This window comes from Galeopterus variegatus, unplaced genomic scaffold (genome assembly GCF_000696425.1).
Source record: "Galeopterus variegatus unplaced genomic scaffold, G_variegatus-3.0.2 Scaffold1782, whole genome shotgun sequence".
NCBI classification, from domain to species: domain Eukaryota; kingdom Metazoa; phylum Chordata; class Mammalia; order Dermoptera; family Cynocephalidae; genus Galeopterus; species Galeopterus variegatus.
In genome coordinates, this window is record NW_007727893.1 from 115,451 (window position 1) to 134,600 (window position 19,150).

Genomic DNA, 19,150 nt, shown 5'->3' on the forward strand with positions numbered 1-19,150 from the left:
GGATCGCAACCCTCAGTGTTGCCCCCGTACCGGACCGGGGACCGGCAACGGGATCGCAACCCTCGGAGCTGTTCCCGTGCCTCGCTCAGCCAGTGAGCGGGAACCGGTCTGTATGTGGGATCCGAACCCTCGGGCGGGAGCGCCCGCCGCGCTTCCCAAGTGGCGCACTTATCCAGTGCGCCACCGGGCCGGCCCGCTTTTTAAAAGCACAAATGGAATTACACTATAAATATCATTTTAACTTGCCTTCTTAATTTAATGGTTTATCTTGGATTTTTTTTTTTTTTTTGTCTATACTAAAATACTCCTAAAACTAGAATGAGCGAATAAGTAAGGGTAATTATAGCTCATTGACCAGGGTATTGAAAGATAATTTTAAAAGAGAATTTGTAATTTCCTTTGATTTTAAAAGTTCTACTCCTTTAGTGATAAAAAATCCTCACGAAAATACATAAGTATATTTATTATAGTCATCCATATAATACTTTATGGATGAGAGAAGCAGAGAGTTTGCTTCATTAATTAAATTTTGAGACAATACTGTGTTTTATTTTAAAATTTATTTTGAAAGTAATAAATTTAAAAAATACTTAGCATGATTTCTCCTCATAGCACATGTTTGACAAACCTTAACTTTTTTCTCCTGAATAAATATAAGACAAATTGGTTTGTTCAAACAGATTATTCTTGGAGAAATTTGAATAAGCTTGTTCTAAGAAAACTGGGATGAAAATAATCAAGAGTGTGTAGTGTTGCAATTGATTTTTTTTTTTAAGGTAAAGAAGGAAAAACATGTGATGTAACTGCTCAGATGGTGCTGGTATGTTGTTGGAGAAGTATGAAGGAAGTTGCTTTACTTTTAGGCACGCTGTGCCAGCTTCTACCCATGCAGTCTGTGCCAGAATCTTCTGATGGATTATTAACTGTGGAGCAGGTAAGATAGATGTTTATTCCACCAGGTATAATTTTTGGTCAAAGCATAAATCACAAGCTTTTATTTATAATCCAACTTAGAAAAAAAAAGGTTTTGAATTTTTGTTGAATAAAATTCTACAGATGTCAACTGAAGAAAGTTTATGGTAATTTAGAATATTAGACCTTGCAATACATTTCAAAATTATGGCATTTTTAGAAGCATTTTTATTTTTCTAAGGTATATAAATATCTAGTTTTATCTCACTTTTAACTGCATTATTATTATTTTAATATTTATTTCTCCATTTAACATTCATAGACTTACATTTTAGCTGAAATTATCTATTTAGTAAATTTCCACAAATCTCTTAAATTTTGCAGAGGTAAAAAGTAATATATTGGTTGATTATGGATCTCATGTTTCCCACTACATCAATAATGAAGTTGTAGTCACTTTGGTTTTTTTTGGCTGACTTTTATTTTGAGACCACAAAGTTAGTTCACCATCTGGGACTGTTCAAGTGACTGAGTGCAGTGTTTACAAGAAATTAGCTTACCACAAGCATTTCATTTGGAAATATTTTAGATTTATTGGATTTCTGTTTTTAATTGATTCGCTGTTCCTTTCCATATGGTTTCAACAAATTTATTTCCCACCATTTTCCAGCAAAGATATAAAACATGTACTTTCATTTTTAGCCTTTTTCAAATAAAGATAATTTTTTCCCTAGGGTGTTAAAACATTCAAGAACAAAACAAATATTGTAGTATGCTAATGCTGATTATTTCTGTAATAACTGTGTGAGTAGTTCTATGGCAGTAATGCTAATGTTTTTATTTTCACACTGTGGCTCATGTGCTTGCATCTGGATAACACCTGGGCGTGTGATGTTGCAAGGCCCTGAGATGGAGAAAGGCAAAGGCAAACAGTACACTGCGGCATCATTATATTCCTTATTCTCTTCCAAATCAAATAGGCGTTAGTGTCCTAGAGTTACTTGCAGTCATTGCTGGTGACTGGCTGTAGTGCCAGTGCCAGCGTCTTTGCTGAGGAATCCAACTATGATTAATGATTACTTCACTGATGTTCACCATCTAAGAATCTAAGAAGTAAACATGTGCTAGAGTCCTTTGACTTCTCAACTTCTCTTTCCAAGGACAAGTTAAAACATTTAGTTTTGGGGTTTGTTGGATAGTGCTTAAAAACCAAATTAAGGGAAACATATTTTACTTTTACTGTAACTGAGAAAGACCTAAAAGCTTCCTATGAAAATCATTTTGCCTTGGCACCTTTTACATAACACCCAAATCTTAGGAATTTAATTTATGTAGGATAACCGTGTAAAATTGGGAATTAATATAAGACAAAAGAGATGTTCATAAAAAACAAACAAACAAACAAAACCACCCCAAAAAACAACAATAACAAAAAGGCAGGCTCTTCAAAACCAAAAAATTCTTCTAATGACTGTTTGTTTGAACAAAAAATAGAATCCTGACTGATTTTCTGTAAAACATTAGTTTCCATTCTAATGAGGTCTAGTTATTTTTCCATGTGACTGTTCATGTGGTAACCTCACATACATAGGTGTGAAAAGAAATTAGTGACTGAATGAGCGATCAAAAGTATATGTCATAGCAGTGTTCTAGCATTGAAACCCTTCCCTCTTTGGAAAACTTTATTCTTGATCTTGCTGACTTTAAAGAAATGCCTCAAGTTTAGGAGCATTTAGTCACTGATAATCCAAAGCCATCAAGAAATCAGTGTTATTTAAATTACTAGAGGGTTCCTGCTTTTAAACACAAAATTTTGTTTAAATTAAAAATACTCCCATGTACTTAAAACTTTTAAGAGTTAAATATATAAATGACAGAGAAGAATATAATTTATATTGGTATGGCTATATTATATTATATAAAAATAAATTTATATTTATATTGGGTATCACCTAAGGTACACCTTTAGTTTCAAAGGCATAATTGCCTTGGCATAGCTATAGATCTGCTGTGCCTAGTGGCAAAACTATAAATTTAAGAGTAGACACCTTAGGTGAATGTGACTGCCACAGACCTGGAGGTAAGGCATTGAAGTAACTTGTAGGCAGAACGCTATCCTAGTTGTGGGGGAGAATGGGGAACTTCAATTTCTTATTCCCCCAAAATAATAACTTTGATCTGCTTTTCTCTCAGTGGATTAAGGAAGCTATTCCATATAGCCTAAAATGTTGATATTCAGCCTGATGTTTCTCTCCACTTAGCTTTCACTCTTGAAAAAGTATAATTTTATTATAATTTGAAATTAGATGGCTTGAATGTAGAAGACAGAGAAGATTTCTTTCGTAGCCCAGTTCAAGACCGTCCTGATTTTACAGCTTCTTGTTAAAGGGGTGACCACATATATCCCACAAATATGAGTGTAGTTTAAAACAGGTAGATTACAATTGGGGATTTTTTTGCTGTAAGAAAAGAAATGGTGCTTGTTTATGATGCTGAGTTTTCAATGCTATATTCACAAACTATTAAGCTGGAAGAATCATACGGTTAATATTATCCAGTTCCTTTGGACAAGAGGAAACTGAAGCTCCTGGATATTACCTGCTTTGCCCACGATCACAAAGCCAGTTTGTGGCAGCTCTGGGACAGGAACCCAATTCTCCTTTCCAGCCTGTTCTCTGACATGGCACAGTGCTGCCTTTGTTCTGAACTGCTCATTTAATTTTTCTTTAAATTTAATTTTCCCTATTTCCAATACCCAAGTAAATTTTTGCAAGCAGCAGGACAGTAAGACAACTTGCTACTGAACTTTTTAGCAAATGATTCATTTCCCTAGACCATTTCTTGTGGAGTAGTGTGCTCTCACCAGCAAAGAAGAAAATGTGTTCATTCAGAGGCATGTCTGACTTTCCTCCTGCACTGTAATCACATAATGAAAGGTTCTTTCATAATGTCCCTGTACAAGAGGCAGAGATAAAACCAGCTTTGAGGCATGTAAGTCGAGACCCTTCAAGAGTGAGCAGTGCACACAACCTTATCTCACAGCTTCCTGACTAGTTGGTGTATGTCTAGGTTTCAAGCTTGATGTTTTGCTGATGTAGAGCTTTTGCTTGTTACATTTAGTTGGTCCTCTTTTCATGGATATCTGATACCCAGTGCCAACTGATTTTTTTTTAAAAAACTTCCTCTACCTGAAATATCAATGTTATGTTTCCCCTAATATTTCTAAAAAGAAACTTCTGGGTAGAGTTTTCATACCTGCTTTCTTCCTTCTACTAATTACTGTCACAGAAATCATATGAATAAGAATAATTTCCAACTAGTAGAAATTAGCTATTTTTAAAACTGCTTTAGATTCTGTTGTATCTTTTATGATGTACAAGGCTAACTGCCTTGATACATTCCCTCAGTGTCTTTTGTTACTGTTTTAGATTTTCTTTAATGGACTACAAATGGGATGTACATTTACTAACATTCATAAGTCTTAAAGAAATTGCCTTTTGTATTTTCTTTCACCAAAGTTTAGTTTTTAAAAAATTGTAAGTATGAATTGGCTTATACTTAATGCAAGTTAACTTTTTTAAGTTTTGAAATGAAGTTGAGCATGTAACCACATCATTTGGTCACCTGTTTATTGACTGCCTTACTATAAGGGTATTGTGGGAACATAAAGAAATATAATACGCGGTTCTCTTTACTATATAGATAAGAGGTAAATAAAAAATCTATTTACATTTGTCTTTTGTGGGCTTTTTGCTTCACATGAGCATTTAGATTTCCTAATTAGTCTGTTGGTGAATTACAGATGCCTGGAGACATGGCCTGTAGCTGTCCTCCACTGTGGAAATTTACACCCTATAAAACCATAAACCATGTTAATTTTCCTATAGAGGTAGGTTTTATGAAAAGGTAGAAACAGGATGTGCTAAATTTAAAGAGACAAGTGACTAGAATTTCACTAGAACAGAAATCAATGTCTCTTTTTAAAAATTTTTACCTTAATTCCCTTTCAAAAATCCTGAGATGCATGTTATTTATTAAAAATATATTTTGTGAAGATATCCAGCTTTTTGTGAACTTTAAATAGGAACTCAGTAGCATCGCTGAGAACGATGGCATCAGTAAAAAGGCAGTTCAATTGGAGTTTTCAGAGGACTTTTTCATTTTTAAAATTAAAAATTCTGATTTTTGGGGCCGGCCCGGTGGCGCACTGCTACAGTGCGCCGCTTGGGAAGCGCGGCGGTGCTCCCGCCCGAGGGTTCGGATCCCACATACAGACCGGTTCCCGCTCACTGGCTGAGCGAGGCGCGGGAGCAACACCGAGGGTTGCAATCCCGTTGCCGGTCCCTGGTCTGGTACGGGGGCAACACTGAGGGTTGCGATCCGTTGCCGGACACGGAAAAAGACAAAAGACCAAAAAAAAAAAAAAAAATTCTGATTTTTGTTATTAATTTTATAAGTTGTTTAAGTCAAATCTGTTCTCTGTAGTCTGATTATCAACTGAGTGAGTGTCAGCATGGCCATCTGTCCAGCTGCTCATAGACCATACTGCCCTGTGAACTCCTCCTCCCACTCTTTGTAATTGGGCTCATCCCTACCTTGCAGCCCTATCTTTCACAGTTTTCTAGTGTGAAACCTCTAGATCTTTCAGGAAGGTTTGCTAACTCTTGCCTGTGTATGCTGTGTTCATTCATATAAAAAGAACCCAGCCAGTGTCTGATAGGTAGCAGGTACTTAATAAATGTGTATTCATTCATTCTAGCCTCCTAGCCTCTTCTCATGTTACTAACCCTCTTCCATTTTGGTCCACACAAGTATATCCTGTTCAAGGTCTAGACACAAAGCCTTTTCTCATTATTCCAGTGCAGAAGGATCTTTTATTTCTTGGGACTGTTATGCTTCTAATGGGTACCATCCAACATATTGGTTTTCTCTGCCAGCCTGAACTGAAAGCCTACTGAGGACAGACATCTTGTTTCAGTCTTCTCTACCTACCCATCACTAAGCTGCTAAGCATTTGGAAAGGTGCTAAAGAAATACTTCTTGTCTGATTAACAGGAATTTTATGCTCTCCTCAAAGAGAAAATTCATAAGAAGCCTGGGTATTACCTATGTGGGTTTGTTGGGAGATTTTTTAAGTGTAAAGTGAAATGAGGAAAAACTGTCTACATCTCACTTTTGGCCGCAGAACATCATTCTGATTTCTGAGGCTAGGAGTACATAGAGTTGAGGTCCATCCTTAAGATCATCCACTGCTTACATTTGAGGTCTTTGATTTTATTATATGCTTTTTGGTTTAGGCCCCTTTGAAGGGAGTTAGGATATAGGAAGCAATGAAGATCTGAGCTTTGCCTAAGGAGTAGATTGTGAACTATTGCAAGTCCACAGAGAAGTACTTTGCCAGTAACATTTATGTTTTCCTAAAGTATTTTTTAATATCTTTAACATTTTGGGGAAAAAAAATTAAGGAAGTTAGGAGACTCCATCTCTGTGACTTCTGTTTTTATTTTCTGTGATTTGAAACACCTTCTCAGAAATCTTCTTTTATTTCTCTGATAATAGAAATGATGGTCATAACAATTGTCCAACTGGTGTTTTTCAGGTCCTCATTTTGTAGGATTATTGAGCTTCAGATCTATTTTGGGGGTTGAATTCAGATTTGAGCCTTGATAATTCTGTTCAAATAGATACTCTGAAATTACCATATTGAAGATAAAATAAGGCTTACCCTGACTGTTGCTTTGACAACTAGTAGTATTATGACTTTAAAAAATATTAAAGTGAGAAGTATTATCAGATTTTTACAGGAAAACTTGAGCTGAAGAACATGTCACTTTTTGGGATATTGGAGTGTTAGAATAAAAAGAATCCATTTTATACTGCTTTTCTGCTTCTTTGTTGGTCTTGTATCTGATTCTTATTTCTCTAACTGTATCACTCGTTATATCTTTATAATCAGATATACTTTGAGTGTAGATTATGTCTTTATTTTTCCTGTATTTAGAACCCTAGACAGAATTCATATTGAACTGAATGGGATTATAGGTTATGGGCTGATTTAATACAACCTACAAGGTGTAAGTAATATTATTCACAGCTTATAGATGAGGAGACTGAGACATTTGCCCACGGTCACACGTTTAACTACTCATACTGTTTATTATCTCTAATGTATGCAGTATACTAATATAGTCACCATGTTGAGGTAGAAGATGCTTCTAGGTAAGCATATCTGAGATATCTTGAGGCAGCTTGCTTTTTTACCTTTCTGTGATTGACTGGGGAGGCCTGGATCAAGAGAAAGGTGATTATAGCTTTGTTCCTAAGTTTTGTACAAAACCTAGATTTTCTAAAGCCGATAACCACCAAATCTAATGATATAGAAGCCCAGTCAGTTTGACCAATTTAACAGTCAATTCTGTTAAAAAACCTTAGCAACCAATTCTCAGGTTTTTTTTCTTTAAAATAAATTGTCATATTTTTTATTCATCTAATTTTGTGTGGAGAAAGACAACTTGTGGAAAAGCAATTGTGTGGAATTCTGGCTAATTCCATAGTTCTGACTCAATGTGAAGCCTATTAGTTTTTCAGGAGGCCATTTGTGCTTAATCTTATATTGCTGTTAACATTTTTTATGTGTCTAAAAGGTAATTAATGGGTATTGAGTTTCCGTTTGGTAAGATGAAAAAATTCTGTAGATGCATGTTGATGATGGTTGTAGATGCACTTGATACCTCTAAACTGTACACTTAAAAATGGTCCCAATGGTACATTTTATTTTATGTACATTTTACCATAATAAAAAATGGAAAAAAAATTTTTTTAAAGGCAATTTTCTCATCTAGACCTATGTGTATGAGTTTTGTCACTTGTGTGATTTGCTATTGGGGTGGATAGGCGCTAACAGAGTGCACAGTGAGGCGTGAAGCTGGCAGAGGGAGGCAGTCCTAGTATAGCAGTTAAAGATGGCCAGCTCTGGAGCCAGTCTGCCTGGGTTCACATCCTGGCTCCACCACTTGCTGTGTGACCTTGGGTAAGTTACTTAACCTTTCCTCGGTTTCCTCATTGTGAAGTAGAGATAAGAGTAGTACTTATTTTATGGAATTATTGTTAAGGACTAAATGAAATACTATAAAAATGCTTAAAACACTACCTGTCACGTGGTAAGTGCTAAATGGGTGGACATGTAGACCTGGGTTCTAAATGATATTACGGATGTAAATACATCTATAAATAAAAGCATAACGTGAACATTTGTTTTTGACTTTTTTTTTTAAGGTAAAAGAAATAGGAGATTACTTTAAACAACATCTTTTACAGTCCAGACACAGAGGAGCATTTGAACTGGCTTATACTGGTTTTGTGAAACTCACTGAAATACTGAACAGGTAAAACAAGTATCCTTTTGTGTACACTTTTAAAAGACTAAATGTACAAACCATGCTCTTGGAGCAGAATGTAGTTATGTCTTTTGATGTTTAAAAGAATAAGACTTGGTTGGCTACAAAACTCCTGGAAGAAATTGTCTTAGGTTTCATTGTATGATTTACTGCAGATGATTGAGTGAAATGTCCAAACCAAGTTGCTCCCTCATTGAAAGGTGATTTGAAGCAAACTCAAAGATTTTTACTAAAAATAGCTTTGATATTACTGTTTCTTTTCATTGAATGAAATGAATGTTTTGTGTGTTTGAAAATTACCTGGCATTTGGAATAAAACAAGCCTTGAAGTTTTTTGAATTTGTATGTATTACAGTCAGAGAAACACTTAAGGATTTTGTCTTTCTCTTTGTAATTTCATCTTTTAGAAAAATTTTTTTTTTTTTTGTCTTTTGTCTTTTTCCGTGTCCGGCAACGGATCGCAACCCTCAGTGTTGCCTCCGTACCGGACCGGGGACCGGCAACGGGATCGCAACCCTCGGCGCTGCTCCCGCGCCTCGCTCAACCAGTGAGCAGGAACCGGTCTGCATGTGGGATCCGAACCCTTGGGTGGGAGCGCCGCCGCGCTTCCCAAGCGGCACACTATCCAGTGCGCCACTGGGCCGGCCCTAGAAAATTTTAAAATAATAGTAAGTAGACCAAAAAATATAAAAGAGATTTTTTCTTACCTGGAAAAATAGTTAGATTTCATATATTTAACCTAATGTATTTTTTGACATTATAGTTGCTGATAATTTTATTCAGTCATATAATACATTTTCTCCAAAGAGCTGGTGAGGAAATCTTAAATTACTTAATGACTAAGTGTTCATGGCAAGTGTTCTCTAAATAAAAGGTACTATTTTCCAGGAAAACATTTCCCTTGCCTGGAAACTTTTTGAAATGAAGCAGAGTTCTGCCAGCCTTGTAGCCTCAGCAAACACTTTATTTTGGGCTGTTAAGACTTCTACTCCTTGAACATTTTTGAAACCTTTTTTTCACACTCCTGGTAAAAACATTTATAAGACATTTTGGCAGTTATGGGCTGCACAGAATGTCTTTATTTTTATTATTATTATTTTTTTCCCTTTTTGTCTTTTTTCGTGACCGGCAACGGATCGCAACCCTCAGTGTCGCGCCTGTACCGGACCGAGACCGGCAACGGGATCGCAACCCTCGGTGTTGCTCCCGCATCTCGCTCAGCCAGTGAGCGGCCGGTCTGTGTGTGGGATCCGAACCCTCGGCGGGAGCGCTCCCGCGCTTCCCAAGCAGCGCACTGTAGCAGTGTGCCACCGGGCCGGCCCTGCACAGAATGTCTTTAAATGATAATTTTAAAATGTCCCTGACGTTAAACTGCTGATCTTAAAAATATTTTATCTTTTCAACTCTTTGTTTCCAGTGTAGACTTATGAATATTTTTTTTTCATACAATGCAACACACTCTACTCCCTGCAAAGCAATTAACAAATATATATTGAATATTAGCTGTATGCTGAGTATGGTGCTTGGTTAGGAGGATATAATACTTCTTTTTTGTGACATGGTTCCTACTATTAAAGAGCTTATGGTTTAGTTTGGGAAATAAGTGGGATGAAATTCAAAATATTTAACAAAAGATATGTTATGGGCACTGACTGGTTAGAACAGACCCTGGCTGGAAGCATCAAGCATCTCTGTATATATGGATGTGTGTTGGCTGAATACCAGCCTGGAAAGTACTACCAATATATTTGAGCAAGATAAAAACTGCCAAATTTTGGTTGAAATTTACAAATATTGTAGGAACAGCAGAGAGAGAGCAAGCAACAGGCACAGGCTGGTAGGGCTTCGTGGAGGAGGTGCTCCATGGCTAATGCATGAGTAAGGTTTAAATAGAAAGGAGGAGAAAGAAGGAAACGTGAGTACATGTTCAGAGGCTAGAATCAGCATGGCTTATTGTTAGGTGGGTGAGTAAATAAGCCAGTCTTCCTGTAGTGGTGATGGTGGTGGTAGTGGGGTTAGTAGAAAATACCAAACAAATAGATAGATTGAGGCCAGTTATGGAGTACCTTGAAAGTAAATTTGCTGTGGGAGGACAAAGAGAAACATCAATCATTTTTTATCTGAAATAGATCATAGGAGGCATCATAGAATAAAGGAATAGAAGTAATCATTGACTACTCAAACTCTTAGTACTATGTATATTCATTCCTTTCATTGGTAGTGAGATTGTATAAAAATTAACCCTCTTAGCCTCTGATCTTTTCATCTCTGAATTAAGGAAAAGAATATGTCCCTATTGACAGATTTCTCTGGCTTTTGTTGTATGGATCAAATGAAATAGATATTTATGAAGATGCTTTTGCGTTATAGAATTTCCTATAAATATAAAACATGGGGTTGTTGTTGATTGTGGGGTTGGTTTGTAAAAGCAATTTTTCACTTGTATATGTTAAGTTGGATAGATTGTAATAATAGATTACAGTGAGGAGACCCTGGAATCAATTATAACAATCTAGATCTGGGTGATGAGGGCCTCCTTTATGATGATGGTTCTGGAAATGGAGACAAAGATGTGGTGTTTCAGTTAACATTTGGCCCATGTAGTAACAATTCCACACATGACATATTGAATTCTTAGAATGGAAGCTGTGGACATATTTGATTACAGTTCATGATTTTATTTGTCAAGAATTAGGGCAGGGCTCTGCTGGACGATTCCTCCCTTCAGGGTATTTACTCAGTTTGATTGGTGGCATTCAGCTGGCAGATGAACTGGTCAGGAGGGATCCAACACAGTTTCATTCACATTAATAGAACCTTGGTGGGGTTAGCTAGAAGACTAGACCTAGTTGGGACTACATGTGGCCTCTCAGCATGGCATTCTTGGGGTAGTTGAAATTCTTATATGGCAGCAGGCATTCCCAAGAGGGAGTATTCCAATAGATCCCAGCAGAAGCTGTATGTTTTTTTCTGACTTAGCCTTGGAAGACTCAGCATTGCTTCAGTCATGTTCTTTTGGTTATGAGTGAATCTTTAGACCAGCCTGGATTCAGTCCACCTTTTGATGGCAAAGTGGCAAGATCATGTTATAGAAGTATATGTGGATGGGAGCTATTGTGGTGACTGTCTTTGAAAAACGCAATCTGCCGCATGAGCCAACTGAATGTGAGTGATAGAGGTCACTAGGGAGTTCTTAGTTGCTCCTGTTGTTTTAAGTCTTCGTGAATAGAAAAATGGGATTGATGTTAACAAAGCCAAGGAAACTGAAAGAGGTGATTGGTTTTATAAAGATGAATAAATTTGTTTTGCATGTGTTTAGTGTGGGATAGTGATGACATATCCTGGTGGAAATATTTAAGTTAGCAGTTGGAGATGGGGGATTAGTTTGGGTGATATAACAGAAACAGAGATGTAGATTTGTGGGTTGTCAGCATAAACATCATAGTAGGACTGCGGTCTTTAAGGGAGAGCATAAAAAGAGAAAAGAGTAGAGGACCAAGGACAGAGGCTTGTGAACAACTGTGTTTGAATGGTAAAGTTGAAGACATTCCAAAGCAGAATGAGGACCAGGGAGGACCCAGTGCCTGGTATCTCAGCCACTCCTAATCTCCTTTAAAGATCTCCTAATGCCTGTCATTATTGGCTTTTAACCAACCTGTTATAAGTTCTCAACTGTTGCTCCCAAACCAAGTGGGTCTTGATTCCTTTGGAGACATTTCAAATCTGCTGAACAGACTGTTTTACAGAGAACAATCTTTACAATGTGTTTGGCTTCCTTTTGTTTGTTTTTTATTTTTAAAAGAAAATTTGTTTCTTTTGGACTCCTTTTGAAAGCTTTTTATGAGGTTTTAAGTTATAAAAAAATTGTTTAGGCATACAACATTTAAAAAGTTTGCAAAAAGAAATCTGGGCATTCATGAAAATCCACAGAAACAGAGGCCAACTGCTGGCCACCTATTGGACTACAGCTGTTCTAAGGAAGGAAGCTCTTAAAGAGATTAATGGATAAATAACTGAAGAGTTAAACATGAGCCACATTGTTTGAATGGGTTTTTAACAGGATTATTCAAAATGTCTTCAAATGTAAACTGACTTCACCATTAAACAATCATCTAAGAATAAATAAGAATGGGAGACATTATTCTTTTTTCTGGGAATCTTTTGAAAGCAATGCTTGCACAAGCATACACATATACAAACAATATGTTGAGTTAATTTTCTGTAATCTGGTTTTCTTATACAGTGCTTTCTATTTGGAATTTGATGAAATATTCATATTCTCTTTAAAAAACATGTAATTAATTACCTGCCTAAGTATTTGGTTGGAGCAGCTAATAAGTACATTAAAGTCATAACTCTAAATTCAAGTTTGTGATGAAATTCATTATTTGCTTGCTTACTGTCTTTGACCTTAGTATTTGAAGTCATTCTTTCAATTAAAATGAACAGATTCTAAGTTAGGGTGTTAAGTTGGGGAATCTTTCACTTGTCCAACCATAAATTAAAAGCTTAGCTATAATGGGATGAAATTGTTGACTATAATTCTAAATATAGAAGGGAGGCTCATGAGTATTTGATGTTGTCTTACTCTTCATATATTTGTTCTGATTATCGAAATGTAGTTTAACCTACAAATATGAGTATTTCTTGCAATAATTACAATCATTTTCACATTATTGGCCTGAAAAAGTAAACTGTTAACATTTAGCAGTTTTTGTCATAAAATGCTAGTGTTGACTCATGGATATCAACAATTATGGTGGACAGGAGTAATTTAAATATGTAAACTTTCATCAGTTAATTATAGCTACTGCAATTCAATTTCAACAGAAAACCTCTCATGAGCAATTGAAATATAACAGTGAAAAAATAATTTCCTCTACTTTTCTGGAGAATAAAAGACCAAATCTCTAAAGAATATTCAGTTGAACAGGAAATAAATGTAGAATGTACTAGTTGAGATTTGTGAAAGAAGTGATTCAACTCTGAATGAAACAATATACAGTCTTCCTAAACTTTTATTTACATTTCATTTGGCAAATGTGTCTAAATAAGACACTTATTTCTCACTGAGTGCTCTGTGAACTTTATTTGAAATATTTATAAATATATAAAGAGTAGTGATGAGCCATCCTGGGGAGCCATATTAATTCTTTATAGAGAGAAACATTCTTTCAATTTTCTATTTCAGTAGTGGATTAAAAGTATTTGGGGAAAACCAGAAAGTCCTAATGTTTAAATTCTAAGGCTTTGTGTCTTTGGCTTGTGGTTTGTTAGTGACCCCTGAATTTATATTTTTATTTTTAAGCCTACTTCTGTAGTTGAATTAGATATTACCTTCTTTCTGGAAATTTGAACACTTGTTTCTAAAATCCTCACGTTAGTACTTTGTCATTTAAACACAATAGCAGAGCAACCTTGTTCCTAGTGAGTAACCTCTATCCCAGCTTTTTTAGTAAAGTTTTAGAGTTTTTTTAATATTACTTTTTTCCTCCTCGATTTCAGGGAATGGTTAACCAACTGTCTAATAGATCCTTTCAAAAACTTCTTTTAATTTACCATATCTTGCCCTTCTCCCCATGTCCCTCTGATTGGTTATTCAATTTCAGTTTGGTCGTTGTTGTTATTGCCTTTGCCTGCATTGGAGGCTTCAAAATATGTTTTAGCCTGCTGTAAACTTCAGCAATATTTGATGGTGGTGAGGAAGGTTAAGATGGCTTCTGATGGGCCGGCCCGTGGCTCACTCGGTAGAGTGCGGTGCTGGTAGCACCAAGGCCCCGGGTTCGGATCCCACATAGGGATGGCCGGTTTGCTCACTGGCTGAGCGTGGTGCTGACAACACCAAGTCAAGGGTTAAGATCCCCTTACCGGTCATCTTTTTAAAAAAAAAAAAAAGATGGCTTCTGTTGATATGTAGCTTTGTCACTGGATTTCATTTGGACGAATCATTTTTCAGACTTAAAATTTCTCCATGCGAGGGGGAAAATGGCGGCGGGAATGGAGCACCCGTGTCGGGACACAGCGCGATCCTGAGTGAAAAGATGGCTTCTGTTGATATGTAGCTTTGTCACTGGATTTCATTTGGACGAATCATTTTTCAGACTTAAAATTTCTCCATGCTTCAGGGTTATGTTCCCTTTTTAAAATGTGCATGCACATGCACATAGCTTTCCTGCACACATCTGTCAGTGTTTAATTTAATTGAAATAATAAATGTGAACCTTGAAAAAATAAACATAATACTTGACCAAAGAATGAATGGAGTGGAGAATTTAGCTTATGAAGTAATTGGAGATCGGAAAAATCTTTAAGTTAGGGAAAATAACCGTACTAAAAGAGTTTGAGGAAATGAAGGTAACATTTCTCAATTAACGATAGTAATATAACAAATAGGAACTCAACAAAAAATAGCTCTGTATTACCATACATAGGTGGATGGATGAAGCATTTGGAAAGCCACTTTGTAGTCAGGGAATTTGATTTTATTGGCACAAAATAGTCTAATGACCAATTAGCTGGGTATACAGCATATGTAATTTGATTTCAGTCTGTGGGTTTTATGCTTATCTTAGAATACTTATCCACTATGAGTGAGATAGCTCTGTGGATAGAAGTTAGGCTAATGTGTTTATGGAACAATAATTTGCGTCAGTGATCTGCTCAAGACAGCACAAAGGCCTGAACACCAGCTGTAGCCTGGCCTGTTCATTTCTATTACTTTTAGTAGGTGCTCAGGTTATAGCACTTAGCTTAGAAAACAACAACAAAATTTCCTACCTTTTCCCTGTCAATTCCACTTCTTTTTTTTTTTTTTAGATTTCTGACCCCTTGATTGTGAAAATCAAAGCGATCCAATTCCTTCCCCACTCTCACCTCTTCAGGGTATAGAGGAAAGAATATTGAGCCATGAATTAGAGCTGAGTTTAACACCACTAGCTTTGTTAACACTAGGAAAGCCATTTAACCTCTCTGGGATGCTGTGTCCTCTTGGATAAAATAAGAGGGTTCAGCTCTCTAGGGCCTCTTTCCTAGAGTCCTTAGAGAGCTCTAAGCAGTCTGCTTATTGTACAATGCTGCTTTCTAGTTTATGATTGGGAAAGTTTGGGGATTTTGGGTATGAAAATCGAGGGAAGTTGGATACATTTTTAGTAAGCTTCCTTTAGAATTGGTAAACTGATCTCATGGGAGTATTTTGTAGATTAATAACATTTAGTGTTAGAGTTGTTTATGATGAACCTTGAACCTCTTGTAAGAAAGTTATAATTTTATGAGGTACTCAGAGGCTAAAGACACTGTGTATTTTGTACTAATTTGACGTTGCAGTCAAATAAAACAAAAGAACCTTCAGACAAAGAGGATGTCTGCTCTTTTAGTGAAAAAGCATTCACTAACAAAAGCAGGATTTTGGAATTCCCCATGGCTGTGGTTGGTGACTGCATAGAGTTGACACAAAGAACCAAGGACTGCTTCACTCAGGAACCTTTCCCTTTTTTTTGCTGACTGCTGGATTGTGTGATGAGGAGTCAAAACAAACAACTAGGGTTTGCTGCATTGTTCTTGGGAGCCTTGCATGGTTCCATTTTTACCTCTCAATTCCTTCATTATCATAAACACCAGCAACTCTGGAGTTTTGAAATCACTCCTTCATAAAGTAATCTTTGCTGGGGAGTAGACAAAACATTCATTGAATAGTCAGAACTGTAGATTAGAGTATTGTGTTTTTATAGGCACAGTGACCTCACCACTAGAAGCCTTAAAGTTCCAGTGCCTCTTTCCATACCTGGTTTTTTAATTTTGTGTCTACCTGAAGGCACGGCTAATGTGCAGCAGCTGGCACCAACACAAGTTGGTCTTTGTTTAATTATTCAACAAAAGATTTCTTGAACATCTACTGTGTGCCAGGTGCTGTGTTAGATGAGCTTACATTGACCACTGAGAGTATGATGTAGTTGGTCAGAGTTGCTGTGAACCTGGAGACAGTTATTAGAGTCTGAATCTGAAACATTTATCTCCGTGGAACTAAGAGAGCAATGTGAAGACCTGGACAAAGGACTAAGGCATGTGTGGGGTCATCATGCAGTGTTTTGGGACATTCTTATCAGGAGCTTTGGGTACTTATATACTTTAGGGTCATTGCCTTTTCTGTTTGTAGCAGTAACTCAGGGAATAATATCTCATCGAATTTTCAAAGCATTTTTACAATGATTTTATTTTTATTCTTAGGCACTGAGAGATCAAGTGATTTGTCCATAGCCACGTAACTGGTCAGTGGCAGAGCCAGCACTAGAATCCAGATGTTCTTCTGGAACATTATACTGTTCAAGCAGTTTAGCAAAAGTTTATTGATCACCTGTTATATATAAGGAATTGTGATAGGTAGACATTATAGAGGATAAAATATTGGTAAACATGGGCCTTGTAATCTTTGGGATTAGATAAGTAAGCTGGATAATTTACAAAACAGAAATTAAAGACCAAGACAAAGGTTCATTTACTGAGGTGTCTATTCCAGGTGATGGGAAGAATAATGAATGCCATTAACAAAAAAACAGCAAGGCGAGAAGAAGGGCCTGATAGGAGGAGGCAGGATAATGCTTTAGACATGTTGAGTTTGAAGTGGTGTTGGGAGGCTGCCCAGAGGGATAGCAGATAGCTGGAAATACACATCAGGAGATTGGGAGAGGTGTCAGTGTTGGAGAAAGGGTGACCTGGGACTCCCCCCAATTTTTTAGTACTAGAAGTTCAGCATTCTGGGAAACCTGTCAGTCCCAGGCAGGTAGGGACAACTGGTCACTCTGGCTGGAGGTATGTATTTGAAAGTTAGCCAAACAGAGGAAATAGTTGAAGCCATGGACCTGGAGGAGGTCTCCTAAAGAGCCTTGAGAGAGAAGGGAAAAGATTACCGCCTCAGATTAAAGGTTATGTCTATTGTTAAAACTCATTGATCATTTGAAACATAGTTTCTACCCCATGTTCTCAAGGGTACAAACCCCAGTTAAATAACACTTTATGTCAGTCTGAACTTTATTTGGTTTTGAACCCTATACTTGGTTGTGTTCTTGAATCTTGGAAAACCTTTCTCTTTTGGTATAGCATATAGGCTAATAGCGTTGACTTTGATAGATTACTTGGGGATTTCGGTAGGAAATACTTTGTATGAGTGCTATGACCTTGGTATGTGGAGATTTGCGGAAGGTGTTTATACCTGTTTCAGGAAGCTAAGGAGTTGAATCACCTACTGGCTCTAATGGTGGCACCTCTTGTCATTGGAGTACACTTTTGTTTATACTTTCTTTTCTAGTTACTGTATGCTGTTTCTTATTCAGCCAGGTTTATTAGAATGGCATACTCAGCAGAGTTGGTAAATATAGGTGATTAATTCAATAGATATTGAATTGCTCCCTATTGGATGCCAGGCCTTGTTCTAGGTGCTGAGAATAGAAAAATGGACAGCATAGAGTGTGTCCCTGATATCATGGAGCTTTTATTTTAAAGGATATAGAGAAAATAATAATAAACTATCAGATAGGAGTATGTATTTTGATGTGATAAAGTTTGGTGGTAAGGAAAAGTCTCTCTTTCCTCTTGGACTAAAGTAACATTTAAGCCAAGGCCTGAGCAACAAGAAGCAGCAGCTTTTTGAGGAAGAGTTTCCTAAGCAATGGGAAAATATATTACAAAAGTCCTTGGAGTGTTAAAGAACAAAATGGTAAAAGGTGAAGTTGAGTGAGGTTGTCCAGGTATGTATAGCTTTGTGAGCCCATATAAGTTTGGATTTTGTGCTTCCTGGAAATCTTTTTTTTCCTGAGAGTCTCCAACCACATGGATATAAAAGTAAAAGTTATCTTGGGAATTGTATAAACATTAATATGTATAGACCCTATACAGTAGCTTTAAGATTATGAACAAGTACTTATGTGTGTGTTATGGAGTTGCATGGAAGGGGAGGAGGGCCTAATGGGAAAATGAGAAACTTCATGAATGTATAAAATAAATGGAAGTAAGCTTTCTCTTCCCAGAAAGTGTACTATTTTTCTCTAAGCTGCCTTTATCCTCCTCCTCTTTTACTACCTATACTTGGAACCTTAAGATCAGTTTGTGCAGTATCATCAGTAGTTGATTTTAGACTAGTGCACGGAATATTTAAAGCATGTAACTTGTGAAAGCAGGCACCTCTTTTTTACATTGTCTAAATCTAAAGGGATGCTACTCCAAGTGTAAGGGTGTACTCCCCCACCCCAGTTTAGAATCAGTAGTCTGTATTGTTTCTTATGTTATAGGTAGCTAAAAGCTTTGCTTTATAAAACTTTGGACTTGGGTGAGTGTTGAGATAAGAAAAATGGAATTCCACATAATATTAATATGGTAGAGATTTGGAGGTGATTCTAATATTATCAAATCATCTTTTCATCTACTTTCCCTGAAAGCCTCATTCCTTTTTTTTATATGTAGATAGGAACATGTTTTTTAGTTTCCTCTGATTTTATCTTTATGGAAGGATACAACTCTATGTGTTGTATTGTGTTTTAGACCAGTACTAATTATCCCCTCTACACCTTGGTTGCCTGTGTATCACTTACACTGATATGTGTTGTATATTGTTTTAGGAATCTAGAAGTTTGTTATTCTGACTAACCAGTCTATGACTTTGTTATTGTTGAAATCATCATTTATTGTCATTTTCATTCAGATGATGATGGTGATGACTGATGATATTGAGTTTGGGTAAACATTATGTCATTTACTTTGTATCTAGGTTAGAGACAAATTCTGGTTTTCTCCCAAAAACAAACTCATTTTTTTCTTGGCCTTATTTAAAATTATTTAAATGGTTGGCAAGT

The 19,150-nt window shown here is 36.6% G+C and overlaps 1 protein-coding gene across 1 annotated transcript in view; it reads left to right on the forward strand.

The window, feature by feature from the left end:
• Positions 1-19,150, forward strand: part of THADA (thyroid adenoma associated) — a 151,778-nt gene that overhangs the window by 49,596 nt on the left and 83,032 nt on the right. Inside the window, exons 20-21 of the mRNA XM_008578920.1 lie at positions 777-934; positions 8,188-8,297. Of these exons, the coding sequence (XP_008577142.1) occupies positions 777-934; positions 8,188-8,297 (268 nt within the window). The remainder of the gene's footprint in view (positions 1-776; positions 935-8,187; positions 8,298-19,150) is intronic.